Source organism: Drosophila innubila, chromosome X (assembly GCF_004354385.1).
Source record: "Drosophila innubila isolate TH190305 chromosome X, UK_Dinn_1.0, whole genome shotgun sequence".
Classification (NCBI taxonomy): domain Eukaryota; kingdom Metazoa; phylum Arthropoda; class Insecta; order Diptera; family Drosophilidae; genus Drosophila; species Drosophila innubila.
Window position 1 is genome coordinate 4,026,742 of NC_047626.1, and position 24,959 is coordinate 4,051,700.

The window sequence follows — 24,959 nt, forward strand, 5'->3', positions numbered from 1 at the left end:
CAAATTACTTTCTTCCGCGATTCTTTTGTTGCTTCTGCAACTTGAAGCACTTGTCACGCATCTCACGTCTCAACATTCTCAACTATCCAACTCTCCCTCTCTATCGCTCTCGCTCTCTCTCTTTCTATCTCTATCGTTCAGCTACTCACGTTTTACCTTCTCTTTCTCTCGTTCTTGGTACAGTTGCGCCTAAGACAGTCAAGGCTCCAAGTCATCTAGCACTAATAGTAAAACAAAGAGAGAATGATGATGATGATGTCGGCATCCACCGACTGCAGCAGCAGCAGCATGCAGGGATCGAGCACGAGTTCCGCCTCGAGTGATGTGATGACACTGACGACGACAGCTGCCTCCTCGTGGTGTGCGATTCCCTCCAGCACACGGCTCCGTCTGGTGCGTCTGGTACGGCCGCATCAGAGACGGTTGCTGGTGGTACCGGAGCTTAGTGCCACCTATGGATTTGCGGTGCGTGGGGGCAAGGAACATGGCATTGGATTCTTTGTCTCGCACGTGGAGCACGGCGGCGAGGCACAGTTGAAGGGACTGCGCGTAAGTGGTTCACTGGTTCAGTGGGTCAAGCACGTACACGAATGTGATGTGTTGTGATGTGTTGTGAATTGATGTGACCACACCCACAGCAATTGTCAAATGACTTTGACTTTCTTTCTCTCTTTCTCTCTCTCTCCTTTCTCTTGCTCTTTCTACCACAGATTGGCGATCAAATCTTGCGCATCAATGGCTATCGACTGGAGGATGCGGTGCACAAGGAGTTCATTCAATTGGTGGCTAGCCAGGATCGGGTCACGCTCAAGGTGCGAGGAGTGGGCATGCTGCCTGTCAAGGAGTAAGTACCGCCCATTAAAAGTGCGACAAACTACACAATTTATCAGGGACATTAATTACTTAAGATCAGGGAATAACATTGGAACCGGTAACCGTGAACTGAAACCGTAACCGAATGAAAATTCTCTGTTAAGAGCCGAATACTGAAACGTTTGTACCGGTTCATTTGTGGTAAAGTTGCTAGGTCAAAGAGTTGTCCAACTTCCAACAGTCATAACTTGATCAAAACTGAATAGATTTTCAAACGGAATGTCATTTTGATCATGATTCGGCCTCTAAATTCATTCTGCATTTCAATTTTGTTCATTTAGAAAATTTAATTATTTTCGACCAAAATTCGATTTCGATGCTAAGGGTCCCCCCTTTGATATTTCGAAAATTCAAAATTTTAAATCTGAAGTTTTCACTTTTAATCAACTCCTTATATCGTAATTAGTATAAAACAACACTATAAACTTGATTCTGAGACCCTTAATTTTTTTGTAAAAAATCATGTGAAATTGCAAAAAAATTTTGACTTGTAAAGTGGCTAAATCCGCAGTGTGACCAACTTCAAACTGTCATAACTTGATCAAAACTAAACCGATTTTCAAGCGGAATGTCATTTTGGTCTTACTTTGGCCTCTCAATTCCTTCTGTATTTAAATTTTATTAAATTCTTAATGAAAAATATTTTCCTCTAAATTCAACTAGATATTGATATCGATGCTAAGGGTCCCCCCTTTGAAATTTCAAAAATTCAAATTTTTAAATCTCAAGTTTTCACTTTTAATCAACTCCTTATATCGTATTTAGTATAAAACAACACTTTAAACTTGATTCTGAGACCTTTAATTTTTTTGTAAAAAATCATGTGAAATTGAACAAAAATTTTGAGCCTTTCTTTGATTCTGCATCAAAATTAGAAAAAGTAATTTTTTTCCAATCAGCGTCTATTTTTTCTATACTTTTTCCTTTACACTTTTTCAAAATAAAGTGTTTTGGTAAAAATCTCGATGCTTGTTAGAAATTATAGTATCGATAGTTTTAGCAATTTGTATAACACGTATAACATCTTTAAGAATAATCCATTAAAATGTTGATTAATCCCAATTTTTGTTGTAATTTGCAGTCAGCCGGATGAGCGTCTGTCCTGGAACGTGGTGAAGTTGCCCAGTGTGAGTGGCACGCCCTCGGAGAGCTCCTTTAAGACGAGCAACGAACGGGATCGGGAACGAGAGAGAGAGCGGGATCGGGAGCGAGATCGAGAGCGTCGCAATGCCAGTCGGGATATCAATGTGGTGCTGCATGTGGCACCACGCACCAAGCTGGGATTGGGCATCTGCAAGGGACCCGAATGGAAGCCGGGCATCTTTGTGCAGTTCACCAAGGAGCGGAGTGTGGCACGTGAGGCGGGCTTGCGACCAGGTGATCAAATACTCAGCGTCAACAGCATCGACTTCTCCGACGTGCTCTTCAGCGAAGCGGTTGCCGTGATGAAGGGCTCCAGCAAACTGGACATGGTGGTGCGCACCGCCGCCGGCTGTGATTTGTTTCCCGGCGAATCGAGTGGTTACAATAGCTCGGCCAGCAGTGTAACTGGCGATCAGAGTCCCTGCTGGGCGGATGCCAAGTCCAAGCGCCTGACAGCGGTGCGAGAGGAGCCACTGCCACTCAAGCAGCTCAACAAGACAATTATCAAGCTGACCGAGAATGGCACCTCCATCAACAACACTTACATCTCCTCCTCCAGTCAGGATCAGGCTCCAAATCACTCGGAGCAGCAGTCGATCAGTCGCAGCACAACAATACGACGTGGTACAAGCGCTATCAGTGGCAATTGTCAAGTGGCAACAACCACAATGTCACCAGCACCACCACCGCCAGCAGCACCGCTGAACAATGCAAACAGCAACAACAATGCGAGCAACAACACCAGCAACAACAACAACAGCAGCCTCTCCAGTGCCATAAACGAGGAGCTCAAGAAACGCAAAGAGGTGAGCTTCATTTCAACACAATTTTATTACTTTTTGACAAATTTCAACCACTTTTTCAAACAAAAATGAGCAAAACTCCGTCGAATTGCACTATAATATTGTCTCAGCTATGTTGTGTGCAAATTTCAGCCTTGTAGCTCTTACCGTTTGGACTCTAGCACTGTAATAAATAATTTAGAATTGAATAATACTAAGTAAAAAAATTACCTCTTATTTAATTATCTATCCCGAATTAAACTCACTTTAATAAAGTTATTGCACTATAATATTGTCTAGCTATGTTGTGTGCAAATTTCAGCCTTATAGCTCTTACCGTTTGAGCTGCAGCATCCTTATAAATAGTTTACAATTAAATAATACTAAGAAATAAAATTACCTTTTATTTAATTACTTATCCCGAATTTAACTCACTTTAAAAAAATTATTCCACTATAATATATTCTCAGTTATGTTGTGTGCAAGTTTCAGCCTTGTAGCTCTTACCGCTTGGACTCTAGCATCTTTATAAATAATACTTTTTAATAAAACACATAATTAAAAATATTCTCTAATTTATTTATTTATTATGATTCCAAATTTAACTCACTTTATAAAAAAAGAAAAAAAAAAAAAATTATTGCACTATAATATTGTCTCAGCTATGTTGTGTGCAAATTTCAGCCTCGTAGCTCTTACCTTTTGAGCTGCAGCATCCTTATAAATAATTTACAATTTAATAATACTAAGTAATAAAATTAAATCTTATTTATTTATTCATCCCAAATTCAACTCACTTTAATAAAATTATTGCACTATAATATTGTCTCAGCTATGTTGTGTGCAAATTTCAGCCTTGTAGTTCTTACCGCTTGGACTCTAGCATCTTTATAAATAATACATTTTAATAAAACACATAATTCTAAATAACCTCTAATTTATTTATTTATTATGATTCCAAATTAAAACACTTTCTAAAAAAAAAAAAATAAATTATTCCATGATAATATTGTCTCAGCTATGTTATGTTAAAATTTCAGCCTCATAGCTCTTACTGTTTTTAAAAATACTGGTTAATAAAATGTCCTCCTATTTATCTATTTATTATGATTCCGAATTTAACCCACTTTATAAAAACAAAAATTATTGCACTTTAATATTGTCTCATAAATAAATAATATAATAATATAAATTATTTAAATAAATTAATACAAAATAAAGGTTACAATCAAGGCTGCAAACCGGTTCTGAACCGAACATCGTAGAACCGGTCCGGATTTTTAAGCAGCCTGAACCGAATCATGAACCGAACTCTTGAAATTATATACTTTGCGAACCCGAACCTAAGCCGAACCGGTTTACAAAATAATAGGTTCGGTTCGAAAAATTACATAAATTTTATGGTTTTCTAATACTACGCAATGATTTGAGACTTCGGATTAAAATAAGTCATATTTAAATCTTCAAATAAATTTGAATTAACATCAAAATTTAATTTCTATAAAAAAAAAAAAAAATATAATTAGTTTAAAATTTTGAGAAAAATATATAAAAATAAAAATATTTTGTTGTATGAAATTAAACCGAGGTTCGAACCCAAACCTTGGTTTCAGGGGGTATATAAACCAATTCGCGAACCGAACCAATGTCTTGCATTATGGTTCGAACCGCCGAACCGAATTTTTTTTGGAGGTTTGCAGGTTACAATACTATATTGCAGCACAATAAAAGATTATATTGATATGTTAAAAAAAAATATTAAATTTTCTTAAACCAAGTACAGAATACTTGATTTAAACTCGATTTTCTTTAGCAATATTTTAATTTTCGTGTCTTAAAAAAAATGTATCCTAATAGTTTTTTTTTTAGTGTACAATTTTGCAACTTAAACTCAATTTGTACTATTTATTTTCTCGTTTATTTGTAGAAATTGCAACAGGTGCAGCAACGCAGCAACCACACGAGTCGCGATCGCGTTGCAAGTGGTTCAGGAATCGGAATCGGAGCAGGAACTGGAAACGGAGTAGGAATTGGAGTTGCAGTTGCAGTTGGCGTTGCAAGTGAAGAGCGTCCACACAATGGCAGCCGCAACGTTGCACAAGTGTCACATAAACGTGAACGCAACAATAGCAACACAGGCGCCAATTGTGTTGGTGGTGCAGCAGGTGGTACAGCAGGTGGTACAGGTGGTGCAGCGGGTGGTGCAGCGGGTGGAGATCAACATACCGCGCTGATGGATGAATTTAAGCGCGCTCATCAGCGCATGTTCAGAAACGGGTTCCATGAGAGCGAGCACAAGGTGAGCAGCTGTATAATGTTGTTGTTATACCCGTTACTCGACAAATCAAAGGGTATATTTTAGTCGTTGTTATGTACATATATATGTGACAAGCAGAAGCAGGCATCTCCGAAATTATAAACAAGAGTTACGAGCTCAAAAGATATAATTAATCCAAAAAATATCATTTAAATGACTGGGAAAAAGTCCGAAATATTTTGAAAACCAAACAAGCTTTAATTTTCAATTATTTATTTTTACAACTAGTTTTCACACTAATTTATGATTTGAAAAAAATTGAGAAATTAATAATGAGCAGTAAGTCAGTGAATAAATAAGTGGATCGGGACAAAGATTTTTACATATAGATAAATTGGTTTCATAAACCATAAATATAAACAACGCCATTAGTACCAAAAATATTTAAAAACTTTATTTTCGTACGCTTGATATTTGCATTAAGGTTTTAATTTTCCATTTTTATTATCAATTCTAAAAAATTTATTTTACAAATGTTATAACTTTTTTAATGAAAATGAAATTACAATGAAACGAAATTACAATGAAATTATCTTAGCTATGTTGTGCCAAAATTTCAAGATCGCACGTCAAACGGTTTGACCTGCACAATGCTCAGTGAGGACAAAGAGTTTTATATATATATAAATTGAGTGTCGGGTATTTTATAGTCGATGATTGAACTAAATTGTTGTTAGCTTTTACACGTAGTTGTTGTTATTGCTGCATTGTTGCAACAATTGGCAACTGGCAGCGGCTATTTGCAAAGGTCAAGAGAGCTGAGGCAAACTGCATTCATTGTTGTTGTTGTTGTTAATAATAATATTGTGATTTGTATTATTCTTTGACTTGTTGTTGTTTACCTGATTGTTGTTAGCCATGTGAAGTATTTGTAAGCCACTTGAATAAGGGCAAAGCAAGTGAATGAATGCTTGAAATAGATAACAAAGAATAGACTCAAAGAGAGAGAGAGTGAATGATTAGAAGAGAGTGTGAGAATTTTCCAATTAAAATTGCAACTTATCAATCTCTTTGATAAGCAAAATAATAACAAATTCAACGTCTCGGGTCCAACTAATTGACCCACGACAGTTAACAGTCTTATCTAATGGGTATACCCCATCTCCCTTCTTCCCTGCCGCTTTAAGTAATCTCTCGTCGTCTCTTTCTTCCATAACCTCACAATTGAACTCTGATTTATGATAATTCTAAGCCAAAATTGTTTTGCATTCAGAACTAAAGGAAATTAAGTCCAGAAACTGACAAAATGCATGCAAACTGAGTAAAGACTTAAATGATGTACTAGTAGATACCCTGTAAAAATCTTTAAAATAAGCTACATATCATACAATGAGCATATTTAAAGCATATAAGTATCTTAATGTGTTCTTATATGCATATTTTAATAAAATATGTTCGTCTGTGACACCCTGTATTGCTGCTTAAAAATTTCATCAATTTCAAACTTATTGACTAGTTGGCTTATGCTTATTAACCTAGTAACACTTTAACTCTACTTACTTTTATACTTACTTAAGTTTAATATACCCTCTGGCAACAGCTTTAAAGGGTATAGGCTATAAATAATGTCTTTTATAACAAAACAGAGAACAGTCTATGACTTAATTGCTTTTTCCGCTTAAAAACAAATGCGGCGTGTATGCAACTATAAAATACCCTGTAGTAGACAGCAATAATAAATTTAAGCGAAATATAAAGTGATTGTTGGCTAATTTATTTTTATTTTTGTTTCGCCATTTTTTAACTTAAACCAAATTTTTAAAAAAAGGAATAAAATAGAATTTTTCTTACGTTTATAATCTAAAAGATAGGGAAATATTTACTAATAGTTGTAATTACTTATAGTTGTAATTAAATCTTCTCAGCTACGTTTTGTACAAATTGTAGCCTTCTATTTTATATGGTTAAAGCTTTGCAATGATTAGTCAGTAAGTGAGTCAGGTCAAAAAATGTAAAATGTATATATATAATTTTTTTTAAATTTTATTTGGTAAATAATCAAATCTTCTCAGCTACGTTTTGTACAAATTTCAGCCTCCTAGGTTATATGGTACGGGCTTTGCAATGATTAGTCAGTGAGTGAGTCAGGTCAAAGAGTTTAAAATGTATATATATATATATAAATTATTTTTTAATTTTATTTGGTAAATAATCAAATCTTCTCAGCTACGTTTTGTACAAATTTCAGCCTCCTAGGTCAGGTCAAAGAGTTTAAAATGTATATATATATATATAAATTATTTTTTAATTTTATTTGGTAAATAATCAAATCTTCTCAGCTACGTTTTGTACAAATTTCAGCCTCCTAGGTTATATGGTACGGGCTTTGCAATGATTAGTCAGTGAGTAAGTCAGGTCAAAGAGTTTAATATATATATATATATATAAATTATTTTTTAATTTTATTTGCATTTTACATGATTTTTTGTTTAAACTAAATCTATTCTCACTGAAAAATGGCATTACATAAAAATTTCACACCAAAAAAAAAACGAATGGAAATTGGATGTGAGGAGAATAAAGCGATTGCTGGGCATCTAACAGTCGAGCAGCTCAATGGTAGTGTTCTTATTTGTTTTTTTTTTAACGTCACTGTTGCATAATCTGATGATACGTCAAATCTGTGTGGTGTGTGTGTTGACTGCACACACACACACCGAAACACACACACACACACATTGACCTTAACTTTTCTTGGCTTTTCCCCATTTTTGGGCACAAGTTTATCTCCCGCTGGGAACAATGGACAGTGGCTGTCAAACTTTTAGCACCAGCAACAACAATGACTCACCACAGAGACACACCAAAAAAATAACAAAAGCAAATAGAGTTGAGAGAGTGTGTCTCCTCAATGGCTTTTGTGGTTATAATTGTGTCTTATCTTATCAGCTGTTGACTGCTTGGCAAAAACAAAAAAAAAAAACAAAAAAAATACAAAAAAACAGGTGAGCTGACAACTCTGGAGCTTGTGCCGAGCCATAGAAGCGTCTAGTCTAACAAGCAGCTCGATAGCGTCAACAACTGCAGTTAGTTAAGTTAGTTGTTAGAACAAAACTTGAATTAAATCTATAAAAAGTGATGAGTTTGCTACGTGCTAAAAATGGTGTTGGAGGCGGAGGAGGAGGAGGAGGCGGTGGCATCAATGGGCGGGACAATGATATGCCCACCATGCGACCCGTTAGCATGGGACGACCATTGGTCACCATGTCCACATACCAGGTAGAGAAATAGCAAGATACAATATGAGATCATCAATCATCAATCATCAAGCAATTAATCAATCAAGACCAACGTGATTTTCATTAAGTGCTGTAAATACAAATTAAAAAAATTTAGAATAGAAGAAAGAATTGAAAAATAATATAGCTAAAATTACAAATAAAAAAAAAAAAAAAAAAAAAAAATTATTTGAAAATTATTACAAATTATTACTTAAACCTGCCAAACCGGTTCTAAAGCAACTCGAACCTTATCATGAACCAAACCTTTGAGATTATTTACCCCGCCAGCACGAACCTGAACCGAACCACTTTCCAAAAACTTAATAAAAAAAATCGGTTCGATTCAAGACCAACGTGATTTTCATTAAGTGCTGTAAATGCAAACTAACAAAATGTTTAATAGAAGAAAGAATCGAAAAATAATATAGCTAAGATTACAAATATCTATTTAAAAAAAAAAAAAAAAAAATTATTTCTAAATGATTACAAATTATTACTTAAACCTGCCAAACGGTTCCAAAGCAACTCGAACCTTATCATGAACCAAACCTTTGAGATTATTTACCCCGCCAGCACGAACCTGAACCGAACCACTTTCCAAAAACTTAATAAAAAAATCGGTTCGATTCAAGACCAACGTGATTTTCATTAAGTGCTGTAAATGCAAACTAACAAAATGTTTAATAGAAGAAAGAATCGAAAAATAATATAGCTAAGATTACAAACATCTATTTAAAAAAAAAAAAAAAAAAAATTATTTGAAAATTATTACAAATTATTACTTAAACCTGCAAACCGGTTCTGAAGCAACTCGAACCTTATCATGAACCAAACCTTTGAGATTATTTAACCCGCTAGCCCGAACCTGAACCGAACCACTTTTTAAAACTAAATAAAACATTCGGTTTGAGAATCAAATAATTACATAAATTTTTGTTTTTATACTATTACTCAACCAATGGGAACTAAAAATAAGTCATAATGGAACAAAGTTCACGATCACCGAACCGAACCATTACCAAAATTTTGGCGGTTTGCTTTCAATGTAATTTTTTGTAATATTACTACTTTAATTTTTTCGTAATAATTTGATATTTTATTTTAATTTCTGTATCTATTTTCAGGAACGCGGTGAGACGCTGAAACGCACCTCATTTATGCCCGATGATAGTTGTTATCGTAACAACAACAACAACAGCAACAACCACAACAACAACAGCAACAACCACAACAACAACCACAACAACAACGGAAGCAATCGCATGTCTCTGTTTAACGGCGCTAGCAATAACAATGCCAATGGATCGACGGAATTGCCACCACCGGTAAGTAATTGCCCCAAATTGAGGTACCACAAATTGCTGCTAGCATTATGAGCCAATCTATAAATACAAATACCCCGAAAAGATACAAAAATATATCTCAGTGAAAACAGTTAAATACAAATATGTCAGTAAATTAATGTCTTGTTGAGCTTTAATGAGCTTAGTTGCAATGAGTAAGCTTTTTTTTCCAAAATAACTCCTAGAAAACACAACAATTAAAGTCAGCTTTAAGCTTTAATGAACTTTGCTTCAATTTCTTTTGAATACATTTATAAATTTTATAAAGTACATTTTATTGTCAAGTAAAAACAGTTAATAAAGTGCTGAAAACGAAACCAAATTTTTATTATTTTGAGCTTTAATGAGCTAAGTAGCCATCAGCAAGCTTTTTTGTCATTACTCATAATTTTTTTTGTAAAGAAAAACATAAAATTTTACAAAAATAGCTATTAAAGAGAGCTTTAATGAGCTTTGTGGCAATGGCAAAGCTTTTTGCCATTTCTTATAGTCTTAGTAATTAAGTGAGAATTGGTAAAAATGGTCATTAAAGTGAGCTTTCAGCCCATAAATTGAAGCAAGTCGAGCTTTAAGCTAAAAATGTAATTTTAGCAGAAACTTTTAAATATATAACTAATATATTAATAACTCCATTAAGTAAACATTACTTTATTTGATAAGTATTCAACAACACCTGTCACTAAGATAGATTTATATGTATAGGGTATCTGTTAGTTAAACACACGTTAAACTTTCTGACAAGCAATCAACATTTAATTGCATTATCACAAAATAATCACAAACTGTTGACAACTTGACGAGATTTACAGCAGCTATACCCTGTAAATATAAAGCGGCACTAGGAAGGGTATCATAAAGTTGTGCAACTTTATGCTATAAATATGTGATTGCAACTTGGATCTTAAAGAGAAAAAATACAGATGATTTAATAAAAAAAATTATATATTTGCCTTTAATTATTTAAAATAGTAAAGTGCAATGATTCCAATTATTAATTTTTTCTAATTGATTTAAAAATAGGAAAAACAAAATGTGAAGAATAATATCAATTGAATGCACTGAAATAGTTTTTTCTTGCAAAATTAAATAGGTATGTGCATTTTATTATAAGGTCTCAAATATTTCATGACTAACCTTGATATTTTTATTTTCTTCTATTAAATACGGTACCTTATAAGAGTTACTAATATTTTTATATAGATTACAAAAACAAAGAATAAAAAAAACAACCAAAATAAGAATAAGAATGAAATTACAATAAGAATAAGAATGAATAGAATAAAGATGAATTATGCCCAATTTTTATTTTCCAACAATATTAACATTTTTATATTCAGATTTTGGTATTCTTGGCATTATTTTTAGACATTCATATAGGAAACCGTTTAATATATAGTATGTAGGCCTAAAATTTAAACAGGGTATTTTCTAGGCGACTATTACAAAATTATTATTATTTTTTTTGTTTTTTTAATTAACATTTGTTGACATTTGTGCCAGACTGTCCAGTGAAATTATCTATTAGATATATGCATAGACATGTCAGATATATGCATATACTTAGTTGCAAGGATGCAAACCGGTTCTGAGCCGAACCTCGAAGAACCGGTTCGAAAAAAAAATAGTTACATAAGTATTATAGTTTTCTAATATTACGCAATTATTTGAGACTTCGGATTAAAATAAGTCATATTTAAATCTTCAAATAAATTTATATTATCATTAAAATTTGATTTCATTTTAAAAATAAAATTAATTAGTTCAAAATTTAGAGATAATGTATCACAATAAAAATATTTTTTTTATCTCTCTTTCTCTCTCTCTCTCTCTCTTGCAGCCCCCGCAGTTTGCCAATTCACAGCAACAACAACTACAACTACAACAACAAAAGCAACAACAGAAGCTGAGCCTTTCCAATGGCGCCAGCAGCAGAACGTTGACGTCGACGTCAACTGCGACTGCGACTGCGGCTGCGACGTCGGCGCCGCTGCTGCTGTCGCCCGTGCGCAGTCCGAGCAAAAATGTGGGCGTATTGCGTGCACCTGCCACGCCCCAGCCGGACTATGATGTTGCCAATGGCAAAACAGCAGCAGCAACAACAACAAATGGTAGTCAGCAACAACAGCAACAACAACAGCAACAACAACAACAACGACGCACATTGCGTTTGGGCACGGTGACAATTGGGGAGTACGGGGAGCAGCGGAGCAAGCGGGAAACACTGCGAAAGTTGCCATTGAATGGGAGCGAGGGTCAATCGAACGGTATACTCAAGAATGGCAGTCGCAGCAGCGCCAGTTTCAGCAGCAACAACAACAACAACAGCAGTAACAACATCAGCAACAACAATCGCCAACAACAACAATCACAACACACAGAAAAGTCCATAAAATTTGGCAATTAACGCTCAACATAACTGTAATTTGTGCAATATGCTAATATTTTTATTATTAATATTATTATTTGTATTATGAATATTCTTATATTATTATTAATATAATTATAACTATTTTTTTTCTATATTGTAAACGTTTTTTTTTTTTCTACGAATTTGTTGAATATTTGTTAATGCTATTTAACAATTAATGTTTAGCTACTATTATTTAATGTACGTAATTAAACTAATTAATTATACTACATATATATTATTGTAAACATGTATTAATAATGATTTGTAATAAAAGCCGAAAGCAAACAGACAAAAAAAAAAAATTTTTTTTAATTGAGTGTGTTAGACTAGCAGATACCCTGTACTCTTCTAGTTATGGCTATCTGTTTATGTAAAAAAAAAAAACAATTAAAAGCAGGGACCATAGCAGTTATAATTTTTTAAATAAATATTAAGAAATAAAAATTATTTGCTGATTTTTATAAATAAAACAACTAAAAAAGTAAAATGACACTTTTAATCAGGTAATATTTATGAATTTAAAAAAATTGAGTACAAAACAATTTTTATAAAAAAATTAAATACAAAACAATTTTTATAAAAAAATTGAATAAAAAACAATTTTTATAAATAATTTGAATAGTAAAAATAATTATTAATTTTTATTATTATTATAAAAATAAAAAAAAAAAAAAAAAATTATTTGTTAATTTCTATTATAAAAAATGAAAGATAAAAATTAAATATAAATATCCTTTGGCGTATTTCCAAAATCTAAAAATATTTATAATGTGTGACTCAATACTTTTCATATGATACATCACACAACCTTAAAGGACGTATATTTAGGATATTTACGGTACATATTGATATTTGCATTGGATTTTTATTCTTCAATTTTTATAATAGAAATTGACAAAAAAAATTTTATTTTATTTTTATAATAAAAATTGAAATTAATAATTATATTTCTTATTCAATTTTTTTATAAAAATTGTTTTGTACTCAATTTTTTTATAAAAATTGTTGTGTATTCCATTTTTTTATAAAAATTTTTTTGTGTTCCGTTTTTTTATACAAATTTTTTTGTATTAAATTTTTTTAATTTCATAAATATTACCTGATTATAAGTGTTACCTTATGAAAAGTGGAGAAATTAGGTATTATCTTTTAAAACACATTTTTTGTGTAAAACAAAGAATTTTCTTTTATTTTTGGACTTTTGAAAATAGAAAATAATTTACTCTACGAATATGAGTTTTATAGATCAAAATGCATTTGATGGATCAGATAAAGAATAAAAATAATTGATATTTCTAAAGAAGTTGCTTGTTTGCGAAATTTGATTTCCACACGCTGCCAGCGGATTATTAATTCGTAATAAATATCTTCCATTACATAAAAGAATGTAAACGTTATCATACCCGCGCATGGAGCAACTTTATGACAACAGGGTATAAACACAATTCTCTGGCCGATAAGCTGTAAGAATATTTAACCGCTTGCGTCAGCTAACAAAGAGCACTGAGCACAATTAGACAACCTGACAAGCCCCAAAATGTCTCATTTCGGATTTTAGCCATAAATAGTCAGTGTCGTACAACAAACTGATGATTGATATTTCCTATCTATCCAATATACGACTAACACTCACACCGTTCGATATATGTACATTGGAATTGTTCAATTAATATGATCAGGTGTTGTTGTCGTTGTTCGTTAAAACATTGATTTGCGTACAAAAAAAAAAAAAAAAAATTAATAAACCAAATAAAAAATCACGTCGAAATCAAAAGAAGGAAATTATCATTGCATACTTTTAGGATAAGCGTAAATTGCAATGCGAAATCTAATAAATATTTGTAAAAAATATCTTAATCATGTTCATACATTGCAAAAAATCTATGAAAGTTTGTGTTTTCTAAATGTCAAGGATTTGATTTTATTCTATATATTTTCAAAATCACAATATCGGTTGCTATGTTTTATTTTGAGTCTTAAAAAAATGTTTAATATTATTTAGGTATACTTTATTTTATTTAAACGCCGTTTTATTTAACTTACAATAAAGTTGAACTTTATTAAAAATATTCAAAATTTTATAAGATATCTCAAAAGTTTTAAGGGTCTTTTAAAGCACTGCTTGATTGATTTCAGGTGCACAGATAGTTTTTTATTGACTAAATTTGTAGAAATTTATAATTTATTCAAATTAGTTGAAGTCGAATGTTAATACTGAAACATACATCGGTCCAAAACGTTCCGAAACTGTAAAAGTTTTTATTTCGGCTCGTTGTCGTTGTCAAGTATCTGAAACTCTTATATTTCTGAGATGAGTTTCTTAACATTTTAGATTGGAATGAGGTAGGTAAATAATAAATTATATGTATCACTTGCTTATTTAAATTGTTGCTGTTGAAACTCTGGCAGCACTGGTCCATCTACAAAAATAAAAATTCAATAACAGCGAAGGCGCACCATCTGGTAACATTGCCAAATATATATAGCTTAAAAATAATATAATAAATTTGTAATTGAATAAATTCGTTTGAAAACATTTAAAACTAATTTTTTGATTTAAATATGCCAAAAATTATTTGAAATAATTTATGAATTCCGTTGCTTTTTGTGAAATGTACAAAATATGAAATTTCTGATATAATATTAATAAGATACAATGCTTGTTTTCAAACGCAAAGGAGCTCACAAAGCTATCTTGGTAATATTAATCTAGCAAGTTTATGTTCTAAACTTACTCTCACATTTGTATTAGAGTAAAAAAGCCAAACTAAATTTAAAAATAGATGAACAATATATATTTTTAATTATTTTCCGTAATTAAGTTTATTTATGTTGAGTATGAAGCGAAAAAACTGTCTGGCAGCACTAACGAACATAAAGCAAGCTCCGAAATGGCGGCGGCACAAGAGCAAATCAGAATTAACAAGGGGGCTCCGCCCCCTGCTCGCTTCGCTCGCCTACCCCCGGCTCGCTTCGCTCGCGGTGAGGTGCGGCTACAGTCGAGCACGCTCGACAGTAGGATACCCTGAGCCCATGTACTCTTTATAAAGTTGATTGTTGCCCATTTTCGATGGGCTCAGGGTATCAAAAATTACACACGAAACTATGAACAACTTTCGGTTTTCTGAAGTCACTGTGCTTATCACTGCAGACTACGTTATTAATGCCTCACTGAACTAATACATCACTCGATTACGATTACGACTTGCGATTTACCAATTTATCAATTTCTAATTAATTTTAAATAAGTTTAATATAATAAACTTTAATATAATAAACTTGTTTAAAATTAATTAGAAATGATAAATTAAATCAAGTCGTAATCGTAATCACTAATCGATGTAGCGTGTGTCAAGAGTAGCCAAACTACAACTTTGCTCAGCATGCAATCTGGCAGCACCCATTTTCTCTCTCACTCTCCCACTTACGCAACAAATTCAAGCCTGCCAAAGGCTGCTGCAGTGCGCGAAATTTGAAATAAAAGGCAATGTCTAATTTTATGAGATTCTTAAAGCGGAAAATGCTAAGTTTTTTTTACAACGATAATAAGCAGATATATTATATATATGTGTAAGGAATCGAAAATATTAATAATTAAAATTATTATTTTGCAGCTTTCAGTGCTCGGCAAAGATGCAAGAGTAGTGCTGCAAAATGATCGCTATTTCTCTCATGCAATTTCATACATACATAGCTATCAGCTTCTGCTGATTTTTGCCATGCAAAAATACATATTTATATATTAACACAATTATATTTTAATCAAATTGTATATTTGTATATACATAAATTATACATTAACATTTTCATTACATGATATCGATAATATTTTTGCTTATCGCTTAATTCTTATTTGGTACCTAAAAAAAATGGGTACTTATTCGTTCTGTCTTTGTGCGCCTTGCATACAAACGTGAACATGCTGTCTCGCTCGCATGTTTGATTTGCCATCAAATGTAATTATTCAACTAAATCTAAATTCCGAAATAACTTCTTTATTTATGGGTCAATCCTTTGAAATTTTCAGGGTCGTTTAATACGCATACTTCTCAACTGATTGTTCAGTTAGGAGTGCTATGTCAAAATTGCGCCTGTAAATCGTTATTTTTCAATTTGGGGCGAAGGGCGTGGCATCAAAATTGGAAACAAACTTGACCTGCGTATGGTATTCACAAACCTGCATTTCAAATTTGAAGTCTCTAGGTCATATAGTACTTGAAATCGAAGCCCAAAAGAAAATTGGTACTATTTCTTACTGTGTTTGTGCGCGCCTTGCATACAAACGTGAACATGCTGTCTCGCTCGCACGTTTGATTTGCCATCCAAATGTAATTATTCAACTAAATCTAAATTCCGAAATAACTTCTTTATTTATGGGTCAATCGCTTTGAAATTTTCAGGGTAGTTTAATACGCATACTTCTCAACTGATTGTTCAGTTAGAGTGCTATGTCAAAAATTGCGCCTGTAAATCGTTATTTTCAATTTGTGGGCGAAGGGGCGTGGCATCAAAATTGGAAACAAACTTGACCTGCCTATGGTATTCACAAACCTGCATTCCAAATTTGAAGTCTCTAGCTTTTACAGTCTCTGAGATCGACGCGTTCAAACAGACGGACAGACGGACAGACGGACAGACGGACAGACAGACGGACAGGGCTAGATCGACTCGGCTGTTGATCCTGATCAAGAATATATATACTTTATGGGGTCTGCCACCCCTCCTTCTGCCTGTTACATACATTCTGCCAAACACATTATACCCTTTTTTGCCCATTTTCAATGGGCTCAGGGTATAAAAAGGAAACAAATAAATTAAAACGCAACAGAAGTACAAGAGAAAGCGAGATAGCAACAGCTAACAGGCTGCTATGTAGTACGCGAAAGCGAGACGTCAATAGACAATGCAACGCGTATTTGTTTGCAACGTTTATCAACACTGTTAAGCACATTGCTTGATTTAAAATCATTTGAAGCTAACAATTTGACAATTCACTGTCGTCGCACACTTCCTTGTGAAGAAAACATTATTTAAAATACAAAAAAATTAAAGGAAATCATATTGCAAAACAAATCATAACAATGTCGGATCGTCTATCGCGCACGGAAGTCTTGAAACTCAGTCTTGGTAGGATATTAAAACATGCAGTGCAAATTTTATTTTATATTTTATTTGTCTTGGAAATTGCAGATGAGTACATCGATCGCTATGTGACCGACGATGTGAAGTTGGGACGCCGCTCGAGTCGAGGATCGTATCGCCATCGGCGACAACTCTATCAGCGCACTCATTACTTTGCGCTCTCCTATCAGCGAGAGCATCAGGAGCGGATTCAGAAGTTGCGGGCAGCGCGTCATGAGGAACGCATCCGGGAATATCGCAGGGAGCAGGCATTGCAGGAGCAGAAGCAGGAGCAGCAAGAGGAGCAGAAAGAGCAGCAGGAAATAGCGGACTCCGATGAGGAGCCAATTGATGAAGCCAACAATAATCTATTAAAGCCGATGAATGAATATAATTACAATCTGTTGGTAGGCATGGGATTACTTTTGCCCAAACCGAACAAAAATCAAAAGATCCCGCTGCCAGAGACTTCTGAGGCAGAGAATCGCGAATTGGTCATAGTAAAAGTTGAGTCCGAAGCGCCAACAACCATCAAGAAGGAGCTACAAATGGCTCAGATTGAAGATAAAAATATCCCGATGCCAGAGACTCGCCAATTGGTCATAGTAAAAGTTGAGTCCGAAGAACCAACAACCATCAAGAAGGAACTACCAATCGCACAGATTGAAGATACAAAGGAAAATGTACCGGAAAATCAAATAGAATTCATCATTAAGGAGAAAATCGAATCAGAGTATCAATTTCAATACATTATCAAGGAGGAAATGCAAACCGAAATGCAAGTTGAATACATCATTAGAAAGGAAGCCGAGTCTCAGATCGAAGATGAATACACTATCAACGAGTTAGCGTATACAAATGATGATGACTTTAAGCAGCAAGTTGTGGCAGAGTATGGAAATGAATTCACCATTCAATCGGAGGTGGAAGATGAATACAATACTGCGAAAGTTGAATCCGAGATTGAAGATGAATGCTCCACAGATACGATTATCGCGGAAATCGAAAAACACACAAGGGAGGTTATCGAAATGGAGCAAGATATCAATAGTGATATGCTCTATATACCCACTAATCTTTCAATTAACGAATGAATAACACCATACTATAAAACACTACACTACACTTTAATAAATCCAACATTTATTTACATCTTTATTATCTTTGGCACTAACTTCAGTTAACGTTTTTTAATCGATAAATGTTACACAATAAAAAGCATCTCCCCACCCCCAAATGACACAATGTGTCCACACTTTGTTTGGGAAACTGAACTGGCAAATCCTGTTGCCAATCTTTGGACCAACCGAACAACTAAATGACCAACTGTCCGGACGGCCAATTTAGTTGTCTTATCCCACTTGACCAGGTGTTTTGTTTTTCTTTTTAACTTCGATAATTACCGATAATAGTCATACACTTTGCAGTTATTATTATAATAAATTTGCAAATCTATTCACATTCACATAATCCATTTTTTACTCACAAATTACGTTTTTAAAATTTAAAGTGCTTTTCTTTATATATTTTCAAACATTTTGTATATACGTAACAAAAACAGTTTCTTAAAATTAAAGAAAATTAATAGTAAGATTGTTTTTTTATTTTTTTTTTTTTTTTGTATCATAGACAATATTCTTGTTTTTATTTTTAGCTTTTTTTATAAAAATTTTTAGACATTGTCGTTGCACATATTATTAAAAACTTTGTTGGCTTTAAACGTTCATTAAACCAAACAAAATTTAAATCTTTGGAAGAATTTCGAAAGTGTCAAAGCTCAAGTCGAATCTATAAACAAGTCTTTCCTAGAGTTGTGATGTTGGACATAAGTTAAACTATTTAAAAAGTAAGTTTTATATACAAAATATATATATGTATATGTTTCAAATTATTTGGTACATTGCTAAGATTGCAAAATGTAAACACGTATATAGTATTGAATCAGCCTTAAACTATTTTCATTGTTTGTTAAAATTAAATAGCGCAGAAAAGTAAACAATAGCAGAAAAATTCAAGAATTTCGTGGATATATATATGGATCAAAGTTGTTTTTTGTGCTTATTTCCTTATTTAGTCAAACTTACAACAAGGTAAGGTATTTAAAACTGAAAATTCAAATATTAATATAAACTACTAATAGTAATTTTTTCTGAATATGATGTTTCACAAATATAAAAGTTTATCGTTATATAAAAAAATATGCTGTATCTTAATTTAAATTAATGTTTGTCGTAAAAAATAAATGTTTAAATTTAATTATAATTTTTTGTATTCTTATAAATAAAAAATGCAATCTTTTTTATTCTTAAAAATAAGTGCGATAGGCACAAAGCATAAATATAGTGTATCTACTTAAACTTAAAATTTGCATAATAAAATAAAATAAGTTGTAATTAGATTTAATATTTGGTTTAATCTGATAAATTAAGAGTATTAATCGTTATAATAGATATAAGATATAAGTATAAGATATAAAAATAATTAATCTACTTTAATTAAAGTTTATCGTAATTAAAAATAATATGTAGTTAAATTTTAATTTTTTTTCTAGATAAATAAATTAAGAGAAACAAAAAAAATAAAAATATATATAATTAATCTACTTTACGTTTTTTTGCTCTTTATTTATATGTTTCGTTTAAATTTCAGTTTATTTATTATAAATATTATATTAAATATTTATGTTTTTTTATTAGCTTATTTATTCATTTATATTAAATACTTTATTTATATGTTTCGTTTAAATTTTAGTTTTTTTATTTTAAAAATAATATTTAATATTTATGTTTTTTTGATAGCTAATTTAATTTATTAATATTAAATACTTTATTTATATGTTTCGTTTAAATTTCAGTTTATTTATTATAAATATTATATTAAACATTTATGTTTTTTTATTAGCTTATTTATTCATTTATATTAAATACTTTATTTTTATGTTTCGTTTAAATTTCAGTTAATTTATTATGAATATAATATTAAATATTTAGGTTTTTTGGTTAGCTAATTTAATTTATTAATATTAAACACTTTATTTATATGTTTCGTTTAAATTTCAGTTTATTTATTATAAATATATTAAATATTTATGTTTTTTTGTTAGCTAATTTATTTATTTATATTAAAGACTTTATTTATTTTACTTATTATACAAATAATATTAAATATTTATGTTTTTTTGTTAGCTTATTAATTTATTTATATTAAATACTTTATTTATATGTTTCGTTTAAATTTCAGTTTATTTATTATACAAATAATATTAAATATTTATGTTTTTTTGTTAGCTTATTTATTTATTTATATTAAATACATTTGTTTTATTATTTGTAAATTCAGTTTCAAATCTAGCTTTACAGTTTATTGTCAAGCAATCTCCATTATAAGTTGAATAAGTAATTTTTACACAAAGTTTAAGTTGCATATAATATTGTAAGCTGTAAGTTGGAAGTTAAGTGGACTTTCGAGATGAGTTACTGACCTTTCTCCATATTTGTATTTTATGTGGTGGTTGATATTGTTGCCTCACCTTTTGGGCCAGTCAGTTAATGCAGCGCATCGCACAGTCAGCAAGTGCCACACAACAAACACACACAAAACACACACACTCACACGTACAGCTATAAAAATATAAGTAAAAAATAAAATTAAAAAAGAAAAAAAAAACACTAAACGACTCAAAACGTTGCGCAGACGCGAAGACTCAGTTGAAACTTGGAACTGGCCGAGCACAGACCACATTCGAATTTCGCACCTCGAGAAACTCTCGCAATCCCACAAAAGTTCAAAACACTTCCCAAAGTCCAAACTGTGAGGTGAAACTCGGAGAGACGGTTTCGGTTTCGGTTTCGCTTTTGCTTTCGTTTCATAATCACAACAACAACAACAGCAACATTTCGCAATAATTTTTATAATGATGATGAAGCTGTCATTGTTGTTGTCGTTGTTGTCGTTGTTGCATTTGTCTGCGGGTTTGCCCATTGCGCCCACCACTTTGGACGGTGCCACGCCCATTGACGCCCAGGTCTCAGCCGCCGATTTTGGCGCCCTGGATGCATTCGCTGAAGATGCCGCCGAAAATTCCGAAACGGCAGCCAGCGAGTCAGCGGGCTTCAAGGTGAGACAAATTTCTTAAGACGACACTTCATTATTATTATTAGACCCTGTACTTGAAGAGTTCAAAGGTTATATTAAGTGCGTCAAAAGAGAAATGCATGAAATACGTAAAAGGAAAGTCGATTTATTGCACAAATCTAGAGACACCAACAATATTCCTAGGTTTCTGAAAAAAATGAATAATTTATTCTAATAAAAAAAATTAAGATGTTAAGCAAGGAATCAAACCGAAGCAAATGTAGGTCCCGAAATAACTGTTTCTGTAAAAAGTTCTTTTCAGTTTTTTTCTTTCGGCTCCGGTAGCAGTACTGGTACGTACTGAAAATCGGTACAGTAAATCAATTTTGAAACATTTTAAAATTTTAAGATAGGCAAATAAAATGTATTTTAACGAATTTAAAAATATTTGAATGCAGAATGTATTTAGAGGTCAAATCATGATCAAAATGGCATTCCATTCGAAAATCGATTCAGTTTTGACAAAGTTATGAGAGTTCGAAGTTGGTCAGACTGTGGATCCACCCACTTTACAAGTCAAAATTTTTGTTCAATTTAACATAATTTTTTACGAAAAAACGAAAGGTTTCAGAATCAAGTTTAAAGTGTTGCTTTATACTAATTATGATATAGGGAGTTGATTAAAAGTGAAAACTTGAGATTTAAAATTTTCAAATTTCGAAATATCAAAGGGGGGACCCTTAGCATCGAAATAAATAACTAGTTGAATCTAGAAGAAAATATTTTTTATTAAGAATTTAATAAAATTTAAATGCAGAATGAATTAAAATGTTAAATAATTATTAAAATGACATTCCGCTTAAAAATCGGTTCATTTTTGATCAAGTTATGACAGTTTGAAGTTGGTCAGTCTGCGGATTTAGCCGCTTTACAAGTCAAATTTTTTTTTTCAATTTCACATGATTTTTTACAAAAAAATGAAGGGTCTCAGAATCAAGTTTAAAGTGTTGTTTTATGCTAGAAACGATATAAGGAGTTGATTAAAAGTGAAAACTTGAGATTTAAAATTTTGAATTTTCGAAATTTCAAAGGGGGGACCATTAGCATCGAAATCGAATCTTGGTCGAAAATAATTAAATTTTCCAAATGAACAAAAATTGAATACAGAATGAATTTAGAGGTCAAATCAGGATTAAAATGACATTCCCTTTAAAAATCTATTGAGTTTTGATCAAGTTATGACAGTTGGAAGTTGGACAACTCTTTGACATAGCAACTGTACCGATACAAACGTTTCGGTGGGTTCATAAACAATTAAATAAGTACAGGGTCTCACAGAGTCGATCTCGCTCGACAAGTAGCATATTAATAAAATCCGAATCTTAAATCTTTGTAGATCTCATTGCTGCCGATGCCCGACAAGACGGCGGAGTCTGTGAATCTGGAGCATGAGGCAATTCCATCCAAAGTGTATACCGCCTATGACAATACACATAAGGGGATTGCCGATATTTCGCATGTGAGTTGCATTTTGTAAAATTGTAATTGATGTATTGTGTAATTGTTAATTGTTGTTTGGTGTTCTTATTATTATACCCTGTACACATAATGGTATGGTATAATGGTTTTGTTGAATATATATTTTGATCGGTATAAACAGGCGAGTTGATTTTGTCCTGACTGTTCGTCGGTACGTCTGTTTAAACGCGTCGATCTCTGGTAATATTATAACTAGGGTCTTCAAATTTGGTATGTGGGCTCCTGAATACCATTCGCAGATAAACTTTATTTTTAATTTTGAATCGGGCCATTATCTCATATATGCATGTTAGGTGTCATAGGAACGATCGGTTTAAAATCAAGTTTTAGTACCAACAACTTCTTTGTTTTTTGAGATATCTCAAACAATCTGTTAAATTAGGCATTTAAGTTTGTCGTTCACAATCTTCTCAAATTTGCTTTAAATCGGTGCACTATATCATATGGCTGTCATAGGAACGATCGGCCGAAAAACAAGTTTAAGTAAGAAAAACTTTATTGTTTTTTGAGATGTCTTAAAAAAACTGACAGAATATAAATTTAAGTTTGTTTGATACTTCATTCTGATTAAATTTGGTTCAAATCGGTTCACTGTATCATACAGCTGTTGAAAATGAAATTGAGTACAGGGTATCCTACAGTCGAGTGCGCTCGACTGATCTTATTGTTGCTATTATTATTATTATTATTTTTATTATTGTCGTTGTTGATTGCAGCCTGTGCCCATTTTGGACAGCATCAGCGAACATGAGAAGTATGGCAACAATGGCGACAAATTCGACGGCATCTCTCGCTCGATTGTCAATGGTTACGAAGCGTTTTCCAATCTCCTCAACACCTTAATACAGGTGAGTTAACATTTATGACTGTGTGTGTGATTGTTATAGATTGCGTTATTAGTTTGCACGTCGCATTGCACAAGTTTTCGGCGTCAACAACAACAACGTCATCAACATCAACATTAAAATGATCATCATCGTATTTATATTTATCATAGTTGTCTACCGCCTAAAGTTGACAATTTATTTTGACCACCTTGAAGGTCAAACCCTAAAACAAACTCTTCAAAATTGCAATACAAATTGTACGAGTAGACGATAATTATTCCCAGCGCAATATTTACTTGAAGTATCTTCAAAAATCATGCAATTTTTATGCATTTAAATCAATTTTTGTTGATATAGTCAGGCAATCTGATTTATTTCGTGTTATGTTCACTCTGAAGTTGAATGTAACAACTATCCCAGGTTTCATCATAATTGCTCCACAGCAAACTGAGTTCCATGAGGTCAATCCTCTCGTTTTCCACTTAGCATATGAATAAATCAATTGATAAAATCATGTTTACAATTTATATAGCTGTATCATAAGTTTTGTTTTCAAAATTAATAAAATTTAGCTTTTGTCGACTAAGTTTTATATGACAGCTATATGATATTATCATGCAATTCGAACTATTTCCACATATTTTACACCTTCAGCTAAGAAAGACAGCTATACCAAATTTCATCATTATAACTCCACAAATAGCTGAGTTCACTGGGGCTATTTTTTTTTTTTAAGAGATTTAAAAATTCTTTTTTAAAATGCTTTTGTAGTTAAATTATCTGAACGTTAAACTACAAAAATATACTGCCGTTATTTGCTATGGTAGCTAAAGGATACAGTGGGATAAACCGACGTATTCAGGCACTATTTTGAATCTGTAGTTATAACAAACAGACATAGCTAGTTTCATCACTTTACAGCTACAGATAGCTCAGTTCCAAAAGACTGTTGTTAGGGATTTTCCTACGAAAAGCTTTTGAATTGTTCTCTAAATGTTAGATCTAATTGTTTCCATTATTTTCCTTCTAGAAACCCAAAGAATTGGCGCGCAGTGTATCGAAGGGCATCACAGCCCAACTGGACATCATTGGAGGCAAGCTCGTCGGTCTCTAAGCAACGTTAACAATTGGAAAGGAATCAAAACACTTCATCAAATTTTTTTTTTTTTGTTATTGTAATATTTTTGTATAATTTTTATTATTTAAATAAATAGTTTAATTTATTTTGTAACTTACACACAATTGTTGTAATTGATGTTGTTTAGGAATGTGCTTGACATATATTCATGTATATGTATAAATAATAGTA

At 32.3% G+C, this 24,959-nt stretch overlaps 3 protein-coding genes across 3 annotated transcripts; all 3 read left to right on the plus strand.

The window, feature by feature from the left end:
• Positions 1 to 228: 228 nt before the first annotated feature.
• Positions 229 to 12,351, plus strand: LOC117793282 (type-2 histone deacetylase 1). The gene is made up of 6 exons (XM_034633565.1): positions 229 to 549; positions 711 to 844; positions 1,955 to 2,822; positions 4,726 to 5,097; positions 9,461 to 9,661; positions 11,517 to 12,351. Exons 1-6 carry the CDS (start codon positions 244 to 246, stop codon positions 12,081 to 12,083), a joined length of 2,448 nt encoding a protein of 815 aa, XP_034489456.1. The 5' UTR covers positions 229 to 243; the 3' UTR covers positions 12,084 to 12,351.
• A 4,794-nt stretch (positions 12,352 to 17,145) lies between these two features.
• Positions 17,146 to 18,368, plus strand: LOC117790700 (probable inactive protein kinase DDB_G0270444). Its single transcript, XM_034630234.1, has 2 exons — positions 17,146 to 17,216; positions 17,280 to 18,368. The coding sequence occupies exons 1-2, from the start codon at positions 17,171 to 17,173 to the stop codon at positions 18,302 to 18,304; spliced, it is 1,071 nt and encodes a 356-aa protein (XP_034486125.1). The 5' UTR covers positions 17,146 to 17,170; the 3' UTR covers positions 18,305 to 18,368.
• A 2,622-nt stretch (positions 18,369 to 20,990) lies between these two features.
• LOC117793433 lies at positions 20,991 to 24,799 on the plus strand. The gene is made up of 4 exons (XM_034633745.1): positions 20,991 to 21,327; positions 22,681 to 22,803; positions 23,540 to 23,671; positions 24,681 to 24,799. The coding sequence occupies exons 1-4, from the start codon at positions 21,124 to 21,126 to the stop codon at positions 24,762 to 24,764; spliced, it is 543 nt and encodes a 180-aa protein (XP_034489636.1). The 5' UTR covers positions 20,991 to 21,123; the 3' UTR covers positions 24,765 to 24,799.
• Positions 24,800 to 24,959: the final 160 nt, after the last annotated feature.